General features: G+C 39.2%; 1 protein-coding gene across 13 annotated transcripts in view; it reads right to left on the bottom strand.

Annotated features, from left to right (window-relative positions):
* CEP112 (centrosomal protein 112) overlaps positions 1–22,262 on the bottom strand; it is a 414,548-nt gene that overhangs the window by 220,317 nt on the left and 171,969 nt on the right. For all 13 annotated transcript variants that reach the window (XM_068530225.1, XM_068530226.1, XM_068530227.1 and 10 more), the window contains one exon: positions 9,291–9,398. In XM_068530225.1, the coding sequence (XP_068386326.1) occupies positions 9,291–9,398 (108 nt within the window). The remainder of the gene's footprint in view (positions 1–9,290; positions 9,399–22,262) is intronic.

The raw sequence follows: 22,262 nt of genomic DNA, 5'->3' as shown, positions 1-22,262 counted from the left end.
CCTCCACCATATGGACGAAGGCTTTATTGTCTTCATACTGTCCTCACACTGACTACAATGCAGCATAATTATTCAGCGTTTTGCGTGGAATGAGTGGCACGCGGGAGCAAAAATCAAAAACTAAAAGGTGAGCTGGCCCTCCACAGATTCAACCAACCGAGGACCGAAGAAAAAATTCCAGGAGGTTCCAAGAAGCAAAACTTGAATTTGCAGCGTTTCAGCAACTACTGACATAGCACTTACACTGCATTAGGTACTGTAAGTCATCTAGAGGTGATGTAAAGCGTACGGCAGGATGTGCGCAGGTGATACGCACACACGACGCCATTTTATATGAGGAGCTTGAGCACCCGTGGATGTGGGTATCGGATCCCCTATGGAGACCGAGGGACTCCTGCAGTCAGAAGAGAACGACTTCATCTTCCTTATCACCAAACTGACTTGTCACCTGCACAGCCTCTGCCCTCCTCTGACTTGAATGCCTGGCTGGCCCTGTGGCCCAGGGAGTCCTTCCTTCTGTGCGCTGAAGCGTCTGCTCTCGCCAAATTAAGCCCGTCTCTCTCGCAGTGACCCCATCGCTCTCTGCCTCATCAGCACTGTCTTCTCCCCTGGACCATGCTCATCAACACGGATGTCTTCACTGTATCCTTCCCCTGACCCTACATAACCCTCCAGAGACCACCCCACTTCTCCGCTCCCCTTTCTTTCGAAGTCCCTCCACGGGCTGCTCACACCCTGTTCTCTCCCTGCCCACATCACTCGGGTTTTGTTCCCACATTCTACCGAAACTGGACTTGTCAAGGTGGTAAAGACCTTCTTGCCAAACCCAGTGGTCAGCTGTCAGTCTCCATCTAACTTCCCGTCTCGGCGACACCTAAACAACAGGTTACTCACGTCCTCCTTCCTGAAACACTGGCTGCACATGGCGTACGGGAAATCACACCTCCTTGGTTTTTCCTTCTACCCACCAGCTGCTCCTTCTCAGGCGTTTTTGCTATTTCCTCCATCTCGTCCCCACGTCTAGCTGTCACTGCGTCCCTGGGCTCAGCCCTGGCACTTCTTTTCTTTTCTCTCTTGCGTGTCAGTGTCGGTCACCACCATTCACCTGGTGGCTCGGCGGGGAAGCTGGAGTCATGTTTGAGTCCCCTCGTTTCTTCATGCTCCATTTCCCTTTCATCCACAAGTCCTGCCTGCAGAGCACAGCCCAAGGCTGACCCCCCGCCCTGCACTGCCCCGCCCCGGTCCAGCCACGGTGACCTCTCGCCAGCCTCTGACTATCAGACTCCCGTCGCCTCCCAACCACCCTCCCTGCGTCCTCTGCCACCTCCTGTACAATCAGCACTCCACAAAGCTGCGAGAGGAATCTTTCTGAACACAAACCAGATCTTGGTCAAATGCTCCAGTGGCTTCCCGCCACTCGCAGAACAAAATCCAAGCTCCCAGCACAGTCGACAGGACTTGATAGGATCTGCCCCGCCCCCGCTCACTCCATTCCAGCCATGTCCCTGCCCGTTCCCTCTGCCTGAAATCTCCTTTCCTAATCTCAGGTTCTGTAAGGTTTCTCCTTCACTTCATTCAGGTTTTAATTCAAATATCACTTCTTTAGAGTCCTTCACTGACGACCTTCTCTAAAATAACGTCTTAGATGAAATGACACCCTTCTGTAAAATAGCCCTTCACTCACAGACACCCTGTCCTGCTTGACTTCACAGCAGTGACCATGACCTTACGGAACAGTATATCCTAAGGCTGGGGGACTGTTGTTTCCTCCACCATCAGTACAGACTCTCCTGTGTTCACCCACATCCTAAGCGCCCAGAACAGTGTTTAGCACAAAGTAGTTGCTCAGTAAACATGAATTAAGTGATGAATGATTGCAAAGACGTGATTTGACCTTAGATTTTTAAGGTACCTGGAGAGTGGGATCATCGCTTAGCCATATCACTGTCTAGGAAACATTTTCTAAAATGAAGTATCCCTAAAACAAATCATCTATGCTTCATATTACAGTCACTGAGAAAAACTATGTTCATCTTTGCCCTTTTCATTCCCACTCTAGGTAAAGGTGCCACTTGTTTGAACCTTGATGAGAAAAGATTCAAGCCAAGAAAAAGAAAAAAAAAAGGAAGAAGAGGCCCTGCCTTAAGTACTTTTCACCAAGTATCACTGCACATTCTATGAACCCAGGCTCCCAAAACTTGGCCTGGACTACAGGCCCGGGCTCTGTAGCTTCATAGTCTGGATCTCTCATTCTGGACCCTAAGACACCAGGAACCTGGCTCTGCCTGCTGCCTGTAAGACCCATCTGTGCCCTGTAGCATGGCTGCACGCCCTGGATCAGGCAGTTATGGAAAGAAAGAATTTGAAAGACTTAGTGCATCATTGGATCAGGGATTGAATTTGTCTTGATCACCACCAAGGAGTCCAGTGACTGCAGTTGAGGCTCAGAAATGATTACGAACTGAAAAAGGAAAGCCAAGCAAAAAAGACTTTTAAAAAGAGTGTGATAAGGTGAGCAAGAAGAATAAGGCAAAGAGAATAACAGAGGTGTACTAGATGCAGAAATGAATAAATCATGCGAAAATCCACTTTGAAGAAGTTTTAGGGAGGCTCACAGATTCATGGTCATCCACCTCACCTGGGACCTCAGTACCAAAAAGAAATTTTACCAAGTTGTTCTAGTCTTATCAGTCACGCCATCACCAAAATACTTTCAAACAACCCCCACTTCCGTCAGCTCTCCTGTCCACGTGGCTTCCTTCAGTGTCAGCAAATGATCTTCCCTCTTGTTTCACAGAGAAAACCCTCAGGAATAAGAACGTCCTCGTTTTCCCACTGCAGATCGACAGGCTTCTGTGCCGCGTCCACCCTTCCCCTTACAGCTGAGGCCTCGGCCTGTCCTCCCAGGCCAGCCACCCCGCCTGCGCTGGGAGCCAGTACCCTGTCTCCTCTCTCTTGCTTTCTGCTATGTCCTTTCCCAGTGTAGACTGAATGGTCTAGTTTAAAAGAGGTCCACGTCTTCAGGCTATATTACCTAAAAAATCTAGAAAACTAAAAACTAAAATACTTACAGAGAAAAAACTGGGAATTGCACGCTATCTGCTTTTTAAATATCTCAACTGCCCTTAAAATCTCCCAGTTGCTTATCTTGTACAATTTCTGACTTGTCTTTGCTAGTAAAATATTTTGTTGCAAATAACGGCACTGTGTAAGGATTTGGCCCTTCAGTGATTTTTATCATCATCAACAATAAGCATTTATTCTTTCTGGAGAATTTGACCACTTGTTTATCTGTTGAACTACATTTCCCTTTAAAGGCTTTGTAGTGAAAAGAGAAGATATAAAATATAAGATTGAAGAATGATATGATGGGATTGCCAAAAAAACTCTCCATAGTTCAGGAAATCCTAGCATGCCTGCTTTGTTGTTTGTTTCCAACTTGAATGAGGTTTGTGAAAAGACAATTAGAATTGTCTTTTTGTTCCAATGGGTTATACAGGACAGAAACAGGAAATCTTGATGAAAGCTTGGGCTTTACAGGATATTTGTGTGAGTGTTTATCCCATGTGTTTGATGTTTTTCTCTCCACATCTGCACGCTTTATGCCTGCATTTTGGCTAAAATATTTTAAAATACCACTTTGCTTTTTTCACTTCATTACAGTTCCTGGCATGATGCTTTCTAAATGGGAGTGGCTCACAAATTGCACTGAATAAGGAAATTGAGGCCCAGAAGGCACAAGTCATTCATTTCCTCTGGATGTGAGTTCCCTCATTATAAAATGTGAGGATTGGACCGGATAAGTGCTTCTAAAACTTTTCCACCAAAGCACCCCTCACAGCCGTGAGAATGAATAATATCCCCCTGGGGGATCTGAGGGCATAGCCTGAAGCAGCCTCTGCAAACTGGAAGTTTCTTTGAAATGTCCTATTTTATCTTTAAAATTCATGAGAATTTTGCATTTTACAAAACAGGAAAAGTCTATGTTTGTTTTAAAATGAATGTTACCTCAATAGTAAAACCACTTTGCTTTCCCACAAAGTAATCAAGTGAATCCAACACTCCAGGAAACAGGCATCAGGGCCCTGCACCCCGGCGCTCACGCACTGCCCCAGGGGCCGCCTTCCCCGGTTTGAGAAGCAAGGGCCTGGTGAACGGCATGTAAATCCCCTTGCAGGGTGACATGCTATACCCGTAGCATTTAAGATTTGTGGACTCCTAAGCAAAGACAAGACGATAGAAAAGTTGTCACCCTCGCACTTGAGTGGCAGGTAGAGAAGGCAGGTATGGACAGGTGTGTAAGTAAGTTGGAGACGCCTACGGCTGTCAAGAGGCACACGGGGCCGGGCGGGAGGCTGGGGGCGAATCAACGAAGGCGCAGGTCACAGAACGTCGGATCTGGGAGGGACATCCAGACATCACCTCAACACGCTCAGGTGGGCAACTTACTTTGTCACGAGACGAACCACTGCACATTTGAATAATTCTTTAGGAAAGAACCACCTCGAATTGACCCAAAATGTTCCACACCCAGAGGCTCAATTTCTGCCCCCTGGAGCCCCCTGGGGGTCCGTTAGAGTGAAGTTAAGAGCGTGGCTCACGTTCACGTCTGATCTCATCACCTATTAACTGTGCGGCACCTTCGGCCAGTGACTTAACTGGAGGTGCTCAGTTTCTACAACTGGAGATGGACTAACAAACAACGGCACTGCCTCGCGAGATGACTGTGAGGACGGGAAGTGGCTGAAGTCACCTAAAGCAGGTGGAAACGGTACCCGGCTCAGAGTGTGACCTCCTGACTGTTGGCTATTATGACTGTTATTACACAAACCAATCATAAAATTTCCTCTATTCCAGACCTTGGAGTTAAAGATAGATATGCAACCCTCCTCAGTCTCGTCTTCTCTTGGCAAACACCCTTATTCCTTGATATATTCCCTCTGACCTAGACCCAAACGTTCCCGTATTCTGGAAACTCTGCTTTGAACATGTTTGAGTTTGTCGGCGTCCTACTTAAAATGTGGTGACCAGAACTGACTTACTCCTCATACAACCTGATGGGAAAACAGTACAAGGAGACGGTATCTTTTACCCTCCAGGATCCATCGCCCCAGGGGCTTCTTCCTGTCTTGCTTGTCACCCGCCACCTAGACAACCTTACCTCTCCGCCACCGCATACTTTCTAAGGATGATTTTCTGAACCAAAGCATGGAATTTTGTATTCAATCCCAATAAACTTAATCTTCTTAATTTCATCTGTTTAAAGCTTCAGAAAACTGATTTTCATATCCCACATGTTAGCTACTCCTCTGAACTCTAAGGAAGCAGGAAACTAACCTCTTATGTCATTACCCAGTGTGACACACAGAAATCTCACTTAGGGTGACAATCGTCATTCAGAGATGGCCCTTTGAACTATCCCTTAACCCCATAAATGAACCAATGGCTAAACCATATTTCCTATTCGGCCTTCAAGAAGGACTTTGTCAGACGGCTCAGTGAAGTCCAAATCTATCACATCTATTCCTCTTTCCTTATCTACCAGCCTGGCCAGTCTGCCCAAAGAAGGGAATAAGCTCAGTTTAATCGGCTTCCCTTTCAGTGAACTCGCTCGAGCTGGCTCGTAGGGACCTGCTACCATATGCCTATCTTTTCTCATGATAAGCTTTCACAATAAAAACCTCAACAATTTGGGGTGGTCGGGGCAATGCTGTTCCAGTTAATAGAATTTTCTGCTTAAAAAAAAAGAGGTTTTAAAAAGTTCGTATATTATCACATCAAAAAATATTCTCCTAAAACCTACTAGCTCATATTCCTGCTTTTGTCTTTCCTTTCCAGGTTACTGCCTGGGGTCTTCACCCTCTGCACGGATTCTAGTGAACAGGCCTACAGACACAGGAAGAATAAAAGCAGGTGAACCCTGCACTGACCTCAGAGACCTTTGGGTGGTTTCTAAAAAATTCCTATTATACGCTTGTATAACATTTATATCATTTCTCTCTTTCTCATGAAAATGAAATACAGAAAAATTGATGCAATAGTGTATGGCTTCCATTAATAGTATGAATTCTTTAAAGAATCAATTTTCCTTATTAAGTATTTTTGATCAAGACTTAAAAGCCAAAAATTTGGTACAGTTTTAAATCTATCACTCAGAGAAAAGCCTATGAAGCTTAACATTCCTTCAAACGAGTTTATATAAATTTACTTTTACACTAAAAAAGTGACTGTCACGTTACAAAGACACTATCACAATGTGAAAGTAGAGCATGTGAGAAAAGAATCAACCATGATTCCACCATCTGAAAAATAATTATTCCACCATCTGAAAAATAATTAACATCATTGTCTGAATATTTCTGTCTGATTTTCAAGGTTAAGGATAATTGGCCAGAAGAGGTAAACAAACTTTATGACTCTTGGTAGATACTGCCAAAGTCCTTTGGGCTACATTAATTTATAACGCCACTAGCAATATATGAAAGTACCAGCTTTACTAAACTTTGGCCAGCTTTAGATGGTACATCACTATTCTAATTTGCATTTTTCTTAATACCAAGGCTGAAGATGTTTCTACATGGTCGTTTACTCAATTTATTTCTTATATGTTTCTTTTCCTTTGCCAGGTCATTTATTGGAGCATTAATGATTTTGCTAAAATTTATGCTAATTACTGTATATGCTAATTATTTTTATTGGTTATACATTTATTAATTTGACAAAGGGAATCACTCTTTGTCTACGATATTTGTGGCAAATATTATTTCTTTAACTTAAAATAATTTATATTTAGTCAAATGTTCATTTTCCTCAGTGGTTTCACTTGTTACATCCAACTTTAAAAAGTCAGAGCTGTGCCAAAATGATCACAGAATAAATGCAGATCAGGCCCTGAAGTGACCTGGCCACACTCGGTTATAAACTTGTCATCCACACGGGTATCATCAAAATGAAAACAGAACTTTAAAAACGCTCAGAGAACTTCTCAACCCCTTACACACACTCACCCTGCCATACAATAGCTTCTGATGAGCATAGGTGTCCTAGAAAGAGTTTAAAACTTGGTTTTCTTCTCTCCCCTGTTCCTTCATCAGTTTACATGGAGAAACTGACATTTTTCTTGTTTTTATTAGTGCTTCTATACAGCTTTTAATCCAAAAGTCACCTCGGTTATACACTATATCTTGTTAACAAGCCCTCGTTAAATATTCTTATTTATATTTGATGAATTATTCCCTCAGTTTCCCTCTGACCCCCACCTCTTCCTACTTGTGGGCTCCACTTCTTATGTAAGTTTCTATGCCTGGTTTCTAAACTAGTTTCCCAAGCCACCTCCACTCCAGTACTAAAGGCCCAGAAAACGTCTTCCACGGCTATTTAGAGAAAGTGTATGTCAGCGGAAATACATGTTTTCAAGTTGGTGTATGTCAGAATGACTTTCACTGCCATCATCTATTAATCAGAAATTAGATACTTCATTCTCACACCACTGTTTAAAGAAGATTCTGAGAGTTAGAATCCCTAACTGGGAGTTTGGGAGTTAGAAAATCTGAAGTTACCCAGACTTTCGGTACTTTTGGTACTTCTGAAATAATCTGCTAGTGCTCTTTCTTCTGTGTCTTTTCTTATCTTTTAGGATTTTCACCTCTTATGTAATTTTATGTATATACAATTTTATGTGTAATTGCTTGAATTGATTTTGTATTGCATTAATCCAAATTTATTACCCACTTAGAGTACTAGAGATATAATATAAATGTTCTATATTTATTCTATTCTATTGTTTCTTTACATTCATAACTTTCATATTTTAACTATGCAAGTAATGCATGATATATGCTCTTTGTGAAATTTTAAGTAAAAAAGTTCATTTAAAGCATACAGTGAAAGTGTCAATTTATCATAATCTAACCTATTATTTCACGCCCATGCTATAGACATGTGTAATCTTCTAGAATTTTAAAGCTAAACTAACATATCTAGCTATATGATACAGACACATATATTTTAATTTTACATAAATAGGATCATAATATAACAACTGTTCTGTGATGTGCTTTATCTCCCCCTTAACACTGTGTCTTAGAAATCTGTGTCTGTTGGTTCCTACAAATTTATATCAATCTTTTCAATAAGTACATAGCATTCCATAGTATAGATTTACAATAATTTAATCATTGGCTTTATTTATAACTTTTTTTCATTATTTCAAATAATCTTCCAGGAGCATATATCATCTTGCACATGTGAAAATATTTCTATAGCAATTGCAGATGAAGGACCCACTTAATAAGGGATTAAAAATAAAATAATGAAAGAAAAAGTTATTCAGATTTCCAGAACAAAAAGGTTCAAATACTGTCTAGGAAACAATTTTAACTGAGTGACTAAGCTAATCAACATTTTTCTAGATGTTAAGGAAACAAGGCAAGCAAATTAGACAAACAAGTAAATATTAATAGCTGCCTTGACTATTCCGAGAGTCTGCAGGGATATATTTTTTAAAAAATAAAAATAAAGCCTTTTTTATTAATAAAGAAGAGGCAGGGTACTGAGCACAGAATTAAACTCATTTTGCTGCCCCCGCGTCCTGGTCCCAGCCGGACCCTTCCCCTCGGTGCTCCGGCCAATCCAGCCCGAGTGGCGTTCGCTCCCCGAACAGCCCCCGCCGGCTGCCACCCCTCCAGCCTGGACCCCTCTTCCTCCAGAGCCTCCTCGCGGCCCCTCCCGTCACCAGGACTCTCAGCACCAGGCCCCTGCCCACCTGTCCGAGCCGGTCAGGCCCTTCCACCCGCCGCCCGGCCAAGTCTACGCACACGCCCTCTCTTCGGCTTCCCAACTCACTCTCTGAAATTATCTCATTTTTAACTGATGGACCGGCTGCCCGCCAAAGTCCAAGCTCTGTGAGGAAAGAACCCTGTCGGCCCTGCTCGCCGCTCTGCCCGGGCTCAGCGACAGTACCTGGGCCACAGCAGGTGCCCCAAACTATTTCCTAAATAAATAAGTCAAACTTGTGCTCTGACAGGAGGAGAACTCAAGAACCACAGTAAATGTTTCAATTAAACGTTCAGTTTAGCCAACTGTCAGAACAGACTTCAGCGGAGAGTTAAAGTTCTCTGTTTCTAGATTCTAGTGAAACAACCATTACGTTAAATATGTCAAATATATTGGTAATAATGTTCTTATAAATATTTTCGTTGTGCAGAGATTTTGTGACATAAAGAGATATTTAGCAGAGAGAGTATAGGCGCGTGAGAGAATCAAAGGCAGCCGCCAGATGAAGGACCGACCTGCTGCTCGTATCTTTGCCTGACATCCTCCAGCTGCCACAGAAACTCCTTTGACTGCTCCTCACGAAGAGACTTGGATCTAGTTAGATCGGCTTCCACTTTTCCCATCTATAAAATTTAAAAGTCAAATATTAAATTTTTAAATGACAAATTGTATTCCATATTTTTGTCACTTGTCCATCATTAAAATGACAGATTTTCAACACCTCACCAATCATAATGCTGAATTTAAAGATGATAAAATAATGAAGGATATGTCCATTTATTTTGACAGGTTTTAATAGTTTTAAGTCAGGGAAATTATAATCGGTATGCAATTGACTAAACTCTAAAGCTACAATGACACTGCGATGGAAATATAATTTTGAACATCCAAATACTTATTCAACAAGATTTTATTAAGGCCTTGTTACGTGCTGAACAGGAGAAAATATTTGCAAACCATCTCTCTGAAAAGGGACTTGCATCTAGAATATGTAAAGAACTCTTACAACTCAATAATAAACGGGCAATTAAACCTGATTTTATATTGGGCAAAGGAACTGGAAAGACATGTCTCCAAAGAAGATACACAAATGGCCACAAGCATATGAAAAGATGCTCTACATCACAGTCATCAGGCAATTTCAAATTAAAACAGCGACATACCACTTCACACCCACTAGGATGGCTATAATCAAGAATACAGATAATAACAAGTGTTGCTGAAGATGTGGAGCAATGAGAACCCTCGTACACTGCTGGTGGGAATGTCAAGTGACGTAGCCACTTTGGAAGACAGTCTGACAGCTCCTCAAAAGACTAAACTCAGAGATGAACCACATGAACCCATATGAATTCCATATGATCCAGGAATTCCACTCAAGGTGAGACATGAAAACATACATCCATACTAAAAAAACTTATATACAAACATTCATAGCAGCATTATTCATAATTGCCAAAAAGAAGAAACAACGCAAATGTCCATCAACTGATGAATAAACAAGATGTGGCCTATTCATACAATGAAATATTATTCAGCCGTAAAAAGGGATGAAGTACTAATACACGTTTCAACATGGATGAACCTTGAAAACAGTATTCAAAGTGAAAGAAGGCAGTCAGAAAAGACCATGTATGGTGTTATCCCATTTGTATTAAATTTTCAGAAGAGTCAAATCCATAGAAACAGAAAGTAGACTAGGGATTGCCTAGGGTGAAAGCGGTTTGGGAGGGTATGCGGTTTCTTGTGGGCTGATGGAAACCTTCTAAAATTGATCGTGATGATGGTTGCACGATTCTGTGAATATATTAAAAAACCACTGAATTGTACACTTACAACGAGTGAACTGTTGGTATGTGAATTATACCTCAATAAAGCTGTTACTTAAAAAAAAAGTCAAAGAGTGGACCACAGTCTATGATCCAATCCCAGTACCTCTCTCGGCCCATCTCTAGGGCTCTGGACCTCCCCCATCACCACCACACGCCAGCCCACCGGCCTCCTTGCTAGGCCTAAAACGTGCCAGCAAAGCTCTCATCTTGGGGTCTAGAAGCCCCCCACCAACATTCATGTAGCTTGTTTTTCAAAGGCTTCAAGTTCTGCTTAAACGTCACCTGTGTACTGAGGCTTCCCTGACCACCCTATTTTAATTTGCAGCCCTCCCAGCCGCCCTTTCCTTGCCTGAATGATTTTTTTTAACCACAGGAGACAGCATCTTTAGGTATACTATATAATTTACTTATTCATTAGGGTTGTTTGCAATGTCTGTCTCCCCCAGAGGGATGTAACTCCACGTTCACTCATGTATCCCAACCATTCAGCACACTGCCTGGAGCATATGGGGACTCAACAGATACTGATCAAATGAAAACAAAACAAAAACAAAAGCCCCAAAAAGACACAGTGCACCAAACTTGGTTTGAAATTTGCTGAATGAACAATTTAAAAAAAAAAAGACAATTTTCAACATTTTTAATAGGGCCAAATTCTTTATAACACATATAAAATAAATAAAATAGTGTTGAATCTAATGTTTTCTATCACTTAGAAAATGAGATAGACGATATATTATTTTCCTTGCTCTTTTACATGTGACAGGAAAGAGAGGTCCTTACGTAATGAGAAAGCTATTCAGCTAGGTGACATGAAAATGGCACCTTTCATTCAAAGTGGTGCAAGATTTAATTTGTCTTTCTACCCCAGTTTAATTTTGAAAAATATTTTTTCTGAAGCACCTGTCAGTTCATGTGACAACCATTCTGTCACTGGCTACTTTGTATCACTTCTTGCTCTGCTTTGCTGATATGCTGAGATAGTTCTTCTTTTCAACTTGCACACAATGTCCTCTTTCAGGCTACCTTTTGGTAGGTGCTAAGATTAGATAAAACATGAGGAAATAAACCATGAAAAGGCTCCCTTCAGTTTTTCATGTTAGATTTTGGGGGAAAAAAAAAAACCATTCAAATACATTTATTCAGACAGAGTTAAACTTTAAGGTTTGAGGAGCAGAGCTGTTCAGTGAGAAGCAGACAGTTTCACTGGATGAGAACAAAAGGCATATTCCTGCCCACGAATTTGCTATTTAACACCAACCTTTCCATTTCTGGTTCTTACACGGAAGTCTGGAGTTCTAGATTATGGCATGATGTTTAGTACCTAAGTATCTCTTTGTAGATGCCGGAGACTGCAACCTTGATAATACTAAGTCATCAGCTTCCAAATTCAGTGATCAGAGTTCTAAGATGACCAACCCATAGGCCATCAGTCTCGTGGTCAAATCTGCTAAGGAATTTCTAAAGCAAGCACAGTCGAGCCCACGTTGTTTTCTTCCGTTTCTAACTCAAGACGTGGATTTCAAGGCTCTCTCTCCTTCAGTGCTTTTCACATTAGACCGCCACCCGAAGGCCCCTTAATTTGTCCTCGGCAAGCTCTGCCCCTACACACTCTGATTCCCTTGGCTATTCTGGATTCGCCTTCGCTCCTCACACTATCTGAAAACCCCTCCATATTTTTCCTCATCCAACAATCCATCTTCAAGGTTGACTCAAGCCTCCTCTCCTCTCTGTGGGGTTCTCTGATCCACCAACTGGCGTCAACATCCCCCTTCTCTCTGTGCTCTAGGACCTAATATCTTCATTCTCCTGGCACACTGTATGTTTCTCTAGAGTATGGGAGTGTTTCAAATGTGTGAGCTTTGTCTATTCATCTAGATCGTGAGCTCCCAAATAAAAGAAATTACAACTTGTAATTCTTTTGTACCTTAATTATTAACTAATTGCCATGGTATGCAGAATAAACATGCATTAAATTCTTAAGGATGAATGGAGGGTAGGCAAAAGCAAAAGAGAAAGAAAACAAGAGAAGGTAAATCAAGGAGGGAAGACCTGGTTTATTCAGTACTTTTAAGACAGATCTTCATATGAAATTGATTTTTGGTTCTTATTCTACTTCAGCACAGATTGACTATTAAAAATAAATAATAATTATTAAAATATTTTTAATGTAATTAAGAGCTTTGTGTACTCAACATTCATAAAAAGTAGGATATCTTCCTTCAAAAAACTGACTTATCTTCTATAATCAAAATAGAAAACAATTTAAAGCACATGAAAGACCTTTTATACCTAAACATTAAGAAAAATTCAAAGTAAATAATAACTGCTATAAGAAAATGTTATTTTATACTGACCGAAAATGCAAGACCCCACTCCATTCTCCTTCCACAATTTAACCAAAAAAATATAAAAACAAGTCTTGTAAAATACTTGAAGTCTGTGTAGAAACGCAGCGTTCTCAGTTGCCGTAGATACAAAAGACTCTGCTTGATCACACATCATTCCATATTCCATTTAACTTCAAGGGTAAGGAAAAAACAAAAAACAAAAAAAAAAAAAAAACCCATTCCTTCAGTGTGTAACTCTGGCTTCCAAAAAATCCAAGAGTGGAACTTGATGATCAAATTAGGAGCAGAAAAGGGCTTGGGGTGTATTTCTGTGAATGTCTAATGTTTACAGGTAATAGAGAGAGGTAAACAAGGGTGTTGGCTTTTCCTTAGATGCTGCCTCAAGCATTACTTGAGCTACATGTAAGAAAACACCTAGTATCCAGAGCTTAAGCAACATAGGCCCTTTATGTTTTCCTTGGGTAACAAAACATTCAGAAATAGGCTGCGACCTCGGCAGTTCAAAGATGTCAGGGTGAAGGTCTCTGCGATTCAACTTCCAGAATGGTTGCAGGATGGCTTCTGCAGCTCTGAACACCTGGGAGAGGAAGAGCAAAGGGTGACGGGACAAGGGCAAAGGGTCCATATTCGCTGAGTGGAAACCCTTTTAAGGGGCTTTCCTGCAAGTTCCTGTCAAAAGCAAATTAATTATGCTGTTTGCATCGCATTCACTTAGAACTACATTAAAAGCCAAACTCCACCTGCAAGGTAAGAGATTGCAATTTTAAAACTGTGTCTAATGTTGCCCTAAATAAAATCAGGGCTGTACTGTATTACTAAGAAAGTGGGAATGGGCACTGGGCCAAGATCTGGCAGACTCTGTCAAATGTGGTCACAATAAGTTACTGTTCTTTCTGTAGTAAAGTACTCTTGTGTTACGTTCTGAGTTATTTGACAGTATAATTCATATGAGACAATTACACAATTCTATAGAAATATACAATTCAAAGTGTATTTTGCTGTATTTAATACATATTTAGCTAAACTATAAGAAACTGTCTTTCAAATATTTTCATATATATATATAGAGAGAGAGATAGACAGACAGACATAAATGGCAGAAAGACAGATAAATAATTATTTCTGTGCTTGGCTAAAGACTCAGTAGAAACTAATATCCTTAACAGAGAAAATTAATTAACACATGTGTGGTGCCTTTCCTTTTCTTATTGATTAGTAGGAGTTCTTTATCAATTCTGGATATGAATTTTCTTGTTCAATATCTGAACTGCAAATATCTTTTCCCACTCTGAGTTTGCTCTTATATTATCTAGTGGTCTCTTTTGATTAACAGAAGTTTCTAATTCTAATGAATTTAAATTTAACAACATTTTGTTTTTTATCACTTTTTGTTCCCTATTGAGAACATCTTTACCGAGCTCCTACATTTTCTTCTGAAAGTTTTATTGTTTTACCTATCACTTGCGTATCTACAATCCTGGAATTAATTTTGCGATGGGATGTAGTGAGGGGCAGGATTCTTCTTCCATCTGGCTATGCAGCTGACACAGTGGCATTCACTGAAATGGCCCGTCTCTCCCTGCTGCGCTGCAATACTTCCTTCGACATGAATCAGATTGGTCATCTATGTGTGAGTCCACTTTCTGGTCTCTTTCCTGTAAAACACTGGTCATCCTTGTGCCAAAACCACACTGTATTAATTACTATAGCTTAATATTAGTCTCAATATCTGGTGGTATAAGGTTGCCATAGCTATTCTGAGCCCTCTGTATTTTCACATCCATTTTAGAATCAGCTCGCCAGTTTCCCTCACTCCTCCCCCCAAAAAGCACTGCAACATTTTGATTTTTAGAATTGTGTTGATTCTATAGATTAATTTGGGGAGAACTGACATTTTTATAACATTGAGTCTTTGAATCCATACACGTGATATATCCCTCAACTTGTTCAGGTCCTTCTTTGGTTCCTCTCAGTAATGTTTCCTAGTCTTCAAAACACGGGCCTTGCATTTCTTTTGTTGCATTTATTCTTAGGTAAGAGAAGCTTTCTGGTACCACGATATCTTTTTCAAAGTTTATTTTCTATTTGTTGGTGGCTAATATATAGAAATAAAATTGAATTGTATATTTCACCTTATATTTAGAAGTCTTGCTAAATTCACTACCAATTACATTTTAACAGTAAACATTTGAGAAATTCATTGTTACACAAAGATGCCACAATTGCAGATCCCCGCATAATCTGCTGGGCTACCTTAGATGTGCCTCCTCTGAGTTTTCCTAACGACCTATTAATTCCACTAGTTACGCCGCCAATTACAATCACACAGCTACGCATCAGTCTATCGCACAGGCCACAAACATGGCTTAACAGTCTCTGAATTCCCAGAACCTACAACAATGGCTGATATAGAGCAAGTATTCATAAATTTTTTATAAATGAATGAAAGAAGAAATCAGGTCTGTTAAATCCTTGGCCAGTAAGTCAATAAAACAGTTTGAAATATTAAAAAATAATAATGCTACTGTTTTCACAATTAATAACCCTTCATATCAGTCAATTATAAAAAGAATGACATATTTCCTGGTCCAATGTTCTCAGTAGATTTTTTTTGGCTTATTTTTCTTCTGCAAAAGAGATTTGACGAATATTATTAGGAAAAGTTTCACTTACTACTCTACTAAGCATTTAAGGATGAGAGTTAAAGATTCTTTTAATTATTTGTTTGATTTTTTGTTTAATTTTGTTTTTCAAAGCCAAATATTTATACACAGTCTTTGGATGTTGTCATTTGGAATTGATTAATTAGCACAATAGGCTCTATTGAAATATTTAAATATAGTTCTAGAATTTTACCTCTGCTACCTAATCTCATTTAAAGACAAAATTTCAAATGTTAAAAGGTTAGACAGATTTCTCCATTATCATCAAAAAGTAACTGAGAGAGGGGACTTCCCTGGTGGTCCAGCAGTAAAGAATCCACCTTCCAATGCAGGGGATGTGAGTTCGATCCCTGGTCGGGGAACTAAGATCCCACATGTCATGGGGCAACTAAGCCCGTGCACCACAACTACTGAGCCCGCACGCCTCAACTAGAGAGCCCGCATGCCGCAAACTACAGAGCCCAAGTGCTCTGGATCCCACACACCACAACTAGAGAAGCCCGTGCACCACAAAGAAGAGCCCGCATGCTGCAACTAAGACATGACACAGCCAAAAATAATTAATTAACTAATTAATTTTTTAAAAAACTGAGAGAAAATGCTTCTATTTACATTGGATCTTTACCTTAAAACTGGTCTAAGAAAGACTCATTTAACATTACATGAGCCTGGGCTTCCCTGGTGGTGCAGTGGTTAAGAATCCACCTGCCAGTGCAGGGGACATGGGTTCGATCCCTGGCCCGGGAAGATCCCACATGCTGCGGAGCAACTAAGCCCGTGCACCACAACTACTGAGCCTGCGCTCTAGAGCCCACAAGCCACAACTACTGAAGCCCACGCGCCTAGAGCCCATGTTCCGCAACAAGAGAAGCCACCACAATGAGAAGCCCGAGCACCACAGCGAAGAGTAGCCCCCGCTCGCCGCAACTAGAGAAAGGCCGCGCACAGCAACGAAGACCCAACACAGCCAAAAATAAAATATAAAACAAATAAATAAATTTAAAAAAAAAAAATTACATGAGCCAGCATGACCCTTAAAGGACAAGAGGACGAAGGTACAAGTCACGATGAGTGGTCTGTATGATGGGTCTTTCTGAGTCTGTTTGTTATCCATCTACATTTATAAAGAGGCACAAATATATTCAGATGGCATTCTTCCTTCCTTGTACCTTGAGAATTTTTTCATTAATTCAACAGCAATAATGAGATGATGAGCTAAACTTACAATCCCTAAGAATGTAAGAAACTGCTAATCAGTTTCAAATGTACTAGCAACCAGAAGCAACCCCACTAGTCAACAGCAGTGTTTCTGAATTTTGTTTTCAAGGCAAACCACTGGGTTTTCCAAGTATAAAGCTAATATCATGTAGCTGACGGCTGCAAAGAAAAAGGAACAGAATTTAAAGCCAGATATTAGCAGCAAATACCAGTTAATGAGGATGAATTTTCAAGAGGAGAAAAATTAACTAGAGAAGTCAAGTGGTTAGTGGAAGCCCCAGGAGGAAGTAGTTATCTGACATTCATTCAGTCGGTTTTCAAGATGAAAAAGTTTCACTTTATAATTGCTGCCAATACTTCAAAAAACATAGCTGTCTTTTTCAGTCATTTATTTGTTTCACAGAGAATAGGTAAATATAGAACACTCTTTCTTTAAAAAATACAACTATATACATATATACAGAAATAATTCTAACAGAGTAATACACTTTCACAATTAAAATATGTATATTTTCACAACTAATTGCTGACAGCTAACACATATAATGGATTTCACCATTGCAGTAAAAATTAGGTTATTTAAGCAATCTTAAATGAGATAAAAAGTTCTTCAAAGTGAAAGAAACAGTGTGAAGCAATTTTTTAAAAAAGTTTAAGTCTGTTTCATTTTCTCTCATGGGCCTCATTTTTCAAACAGCAATTCACTTTCAAAAACAAACTCAAAGCTTTTATTTTTTAATTCAAATTCCTGTTGTCTTCTATCTGCAGCTGTTTCCAAATGGAAAAAGATGCCCTAAGCTCTGCTGGCTTTCACACAAAAGATTTCAGTGAGAAGAGAGAAGAGCAGTTCAAAACAACAATAAAAAAGGAAAATATGGACTATGGAAAAATCTGAAAACATTATGATTCTCCAAATACTAAATCTGCTGATTGATTTTCTTTTAGAATTTGAGCTATATCAGAGTCACACTTTTTAATCAACTGACAATCTGGAATAGAAGATATCTAATTTATCATGTTTTGACATATACATTTTATTTAATGTCTGTTCAAATTTGCCATGTGAGAATTATTCAATTTGCAAATGAGCCTGGCTATAAGAATTCCATTATAAATGGGGTTCCTTATTATTATACTCACACCAAAGGTACTTTATTTCAGAAACTCAACTTCACTTGGCAAAACTATTTATGACTGAAACCACAGAAGAACTTTTCTCCAACAGAAAGCAATCAAAACATTTCCTGGCTTGTCAGTTGCCATCACTATCAGTTTTCACTGAGTCTGAATCTAGCACCACTGGACAGATCAGTGAGGACTGCTGACAAAGACAGGACACAGGTGTGGGGTATGTGGGCGGGGGGGGGGGGGAAGGGGACCCTAGAGGCGTGCACCAAAGAGGGTCCTCCATCGGATCATCTAACCAGTCCACAGTGATGTGACACCTCCATGGTAGGAACACATGGACTCTTTTAAGGTCAAGAAATGGGAGAGTCAAATGGGTGGGCAGAGCTGGTGAAGGAAGACAGACAGACTATGACCCTGCACAGAGCAGAGCAGTCAGACGTGAGGGTGGACCAACTGGAAGGGTGGTTCCAGAATCAACTGCACAGATACTGTCTCTCATCCCTGGCTTGCCTCATTTTATGGCAGTCTCACTTTGCGGCTGGGTAAGGTTCTTAATTTAATGATTCCCAAGATCACATTCTCTCCAGGGCTTTCCGTTCCGCCACACAACTCTGAGACTTCATTTTTTATCTTTTAAAAAAAGATTATCAGTTTTTACATTCTTTCTAACTTTTTTGACGTACAGTTTCTAATTTTTTACCATTAATAAATAACATCACAATAAACATCCTTGAACACACATCTTGCAAACCTTGGAGTCCTGAAAAATAAAGTCCTAGAAGTAGAACAGGTAAATCATAAGCACAATGTTAAACCAGTCCTCCAGAAAGGTTACATATCTTTACTCTTCCTCCTGAAATGTGTGTCTGCCCGTGTCCACAGGCCTTCATGGATTTCTACCTATGTGTTAGTTGGAAAAGAGCTCAGTGCTATTTTAACTTACTTTTAACAAATTTACTAGTGAAAATAAACATTTCTTATTGCCAATTTTTACCCAAAAAATGTATTGAGATTTTTTTACAGTAATTACATTGAATTTATACATCAATTGGTGGAGAACTTTCATCTTGACAATACTGAGTTTTACAACCTATGAACACAGAATAGCTCTCTTTAGATCGTTTAAAATTTCTCTCGGCAATCTTTTATAGTTTTCAATGAGTAAGTCTTCACGTTGTTTCATTAGTTTATTTGTAAATATTTTATTCTTTTGGATGCTTTTGTAAATTAAATTGTTTTCTTAATTTCATTTTCAGGTATTTCATTACTAGTATATTGAAGCATGACTGAATTTTGTATGTTGATCTCGTACCCTGCAAACTTGTTTAAATCATTTATTAGCTCTAGTATTTCTTTTATGGATTTTGACCATACAGAATCATGTCATCTAAAGACATTGGTAGTTCTTCCTTTCCAATCTATATGTCTTTTGGGTTTTTTTTTTTTGTTTATTTGGGGTTTTTTTTTTTTTTTTTTTTTTTTGGCCCTGTTGGAGACTGGCTAGAGTCTCCAATACAATGTTAAATAGAAGTCACAAAAGCAGACATCTTTTCCCCGTTCTTAGGAGGAAGAGCATTCAGTCTTTCAACATTAAGCATATTTGCTTAGGGTTCTCATAGATGTACCTTATTAGGGTGAGTAAGTTTGCTTCTAGTCTTAACTTGCCAAGAATTTTTTAAAAATCATAAATGATGTTGAACTTTTTCAAATGCTTTTTCTGCCTCTGTTGGGACGATCGTGTGGTTTTGTCTTTTATTCTATTAATATGCTGTACGATATTAATTGATTTTTGAATGTTAAAAGAACCTTGGATTCCTGAAATAAATCCTACTTGGTCCTGGTAAATAATCATTTTTATAAGTTTCCAGATTCAGTTTACTAAAACACCATTAAGGGTTTTTGTGTCTACAGTGATGACAGATACTACTCTAGTTTTGCAGCATCTTTGGCTTTGATTATTAGAGTCCTACTGGCCTTAGAGAATGAACTGATTAAGTGTGCCTTCCTCCTCAATTTTCTGAAAGAGTTTTCAAAGCACTAAAGTTTTTTTTTTTTCTTCAATATTTGATGGAATTCACCAGTGAAGCCATCTGGTCCTGGGCTTTTCCTTGTGAAAAGATTTCTAATTGCTAATTAAATATCATTATCTATTATAAGACAATTTGGACTTTCTATCTCTTCTTGGTTTTCTCTATTTTAATGTTTTCTTTGCTTTCTGCATGTATATAAAATTATCTATTATTTCCTTTCTTCTGCTTCCTTGAGCAGAAGCTTGCTTTTCTTTTTCTGGTTTCTTAAGATGAAGTTTAGGTTACTGATTTGAGAACTTTCCTTTTGGAGATAGATGTTTAAAGCTACAAACTTTTCTCTAGGTACTTGCATTAGCTGCATTCCATAAATTTTAATATACCATATTTTTGTTTTAATTAAAATATTTTCTTATTTTCCTTGTAATATCATCTTTGATCCATGAGTCATTCATGTGTGTTATTTAATTTCCAAATATGTGGGGATTTCCCAGATTTCTTATTATTGTTTATTTCTAATTTATTACCATTGGGGTCAAAGAACACATTTTGTATGATTTTAGTCCTTTTAAAATTTGCTGAGAATTGTTTTGTGGCCAAACATATGGTCTACCCTGGGGAATGTTCCATGAGTGCCTGGGGTTATTGGGTGGAGTGATTTAAATCACCACCCAAGTCTAGACTCACTCCTGAGTGGCACAATACAAACAGACCCAACCCTGCAGAGCAAAGGCTTGGAAACGTAACTGAAACTGGAACCCACCCATAGAAAATGAGACAGGGCTTTTGCTCTGAAACAAACTGGGTTGATAATCCACTAAAACAAACAACTTGACATTATCTAGGGAATTCTAACATCACTCAGAGAGTACACCACATTCAGTCATGTACTCTTTTGTTTTTAGCTCCTTTCATTCAGCAGGACTTTGAGACACATCCTTTGTTGAGGGTATCAGTAGTTTGTTCCTATTTATTCCTGAGTAGTATTCCATCATCTATACTGCATTTTGATTGTCCTTTCAACTTTTGAGGAACATTCGGGTTGTTCAAGTTTTAGGCTTTTGTGAATAAAGCTGCTGGCAACTTTTGTGTACAAGGCTTTGTCTGGATCTGGCTTCGTTTCTCTTGGTTAAACACGCAGGAATGGAACAGCTGGCATATGGCGGTGGATGTCTTAGCGTTTAAGAACTCGGCAGTTTTCCCACCAGCAGTGGAGAAGAGCCCCATGTGGCCACACCCTGGCCCTGCACCGACATTTGGCACTGCCAACGAGTCTTCACAGTTCTAGCCATTCCAGTGAGCATGCAGTGGCATTTCATTTTGGTTTCAATTTGCATTTCCCTGATGAATGATGATATCAAACATCTTTTTATGTGCTTATTAGTCTTCTGCGAGGTGTCCAAATATTTCGCCTATTTTTAGCTGGGTTGTTTGTCTTCTTATTATTGAGTTGTAGGATTTCTTTTATATTTTAGATACAAGTTCTTGGAAATATTTGTGAATCTTTTCTCCCATTCTCTGGCTTGCCTTACTTCCTTTTGTTGTTTTTTAATGGTGTCTTTCAAAGAACAAAAGGTTTTAATTTTGGTGAAGTCCAATGTAGCAATTTTAATTGAAATTTAATTTCTGGTTTTACTAAGCATTGTGGTAAAAAATACGTGCTCTCTGTCATGTCAAGTTTCAGATATATATTGAGTGTTTCTTTACGGTCTACTGAGTTTTGTAACTGCTCCATGGGAGTAGGAATTTAATATGTCATACTTAAAGCGTAGAAAGTAGAAATATAGCTGTTTTATAAACTGCTATCTAGATCTCCTATTTGTTTAGGTTTTGCCCCCCTGAGCAGTCAAATATGGAGAAAAATTTACTAAAGCACCCCATGACTATTTATGTAAATTTTTTCATATATTCCTAACACCCTTTTCATAAGGACTCTTGGCTTTCTCATGCAAAAATATATTCCTTTGTCCAGTTTATTGACTTGCATTGATGTTAATTTATATGATAGTACTACATTCTTTCTTTTATTCTGAATACAAGTGATAAAATATATTTTCCACATATAATTTTTGTGTAACTTTTAGTTGTGTCTTTATTATAAATAGCATGTACACAGATTTATGTCAGCTAATCAATACCTTTTTTTAACCTATTAAAATGTATTACTACAATTATATACTCTGTCTTATTTTGGACATTTTGTTGTGTTTCTACTTCTGTTCCTTTGGCAATATCTTGCGTTTTGCTTTTATCTTCTCAAGATTTTGA

Source organism: Eschrichtius robustus, chromosome 20, assembly GCF_028021215.1.
Source record: "Eschrichtius robustus isolate mEscRob2 chromosome 20, mEscRob2.pri, whole genome shotgun sequence".
Lineage (NCBI taxonomy): Eukaryota > Metazoa > Chordata > Mammalia > Artiodactyla > Eschrichtiidae > Eschrichtius > Eschrichtius robustus.
This window is presented reverse-complemented; position numbering and strand designations above follow the sequence as displayed.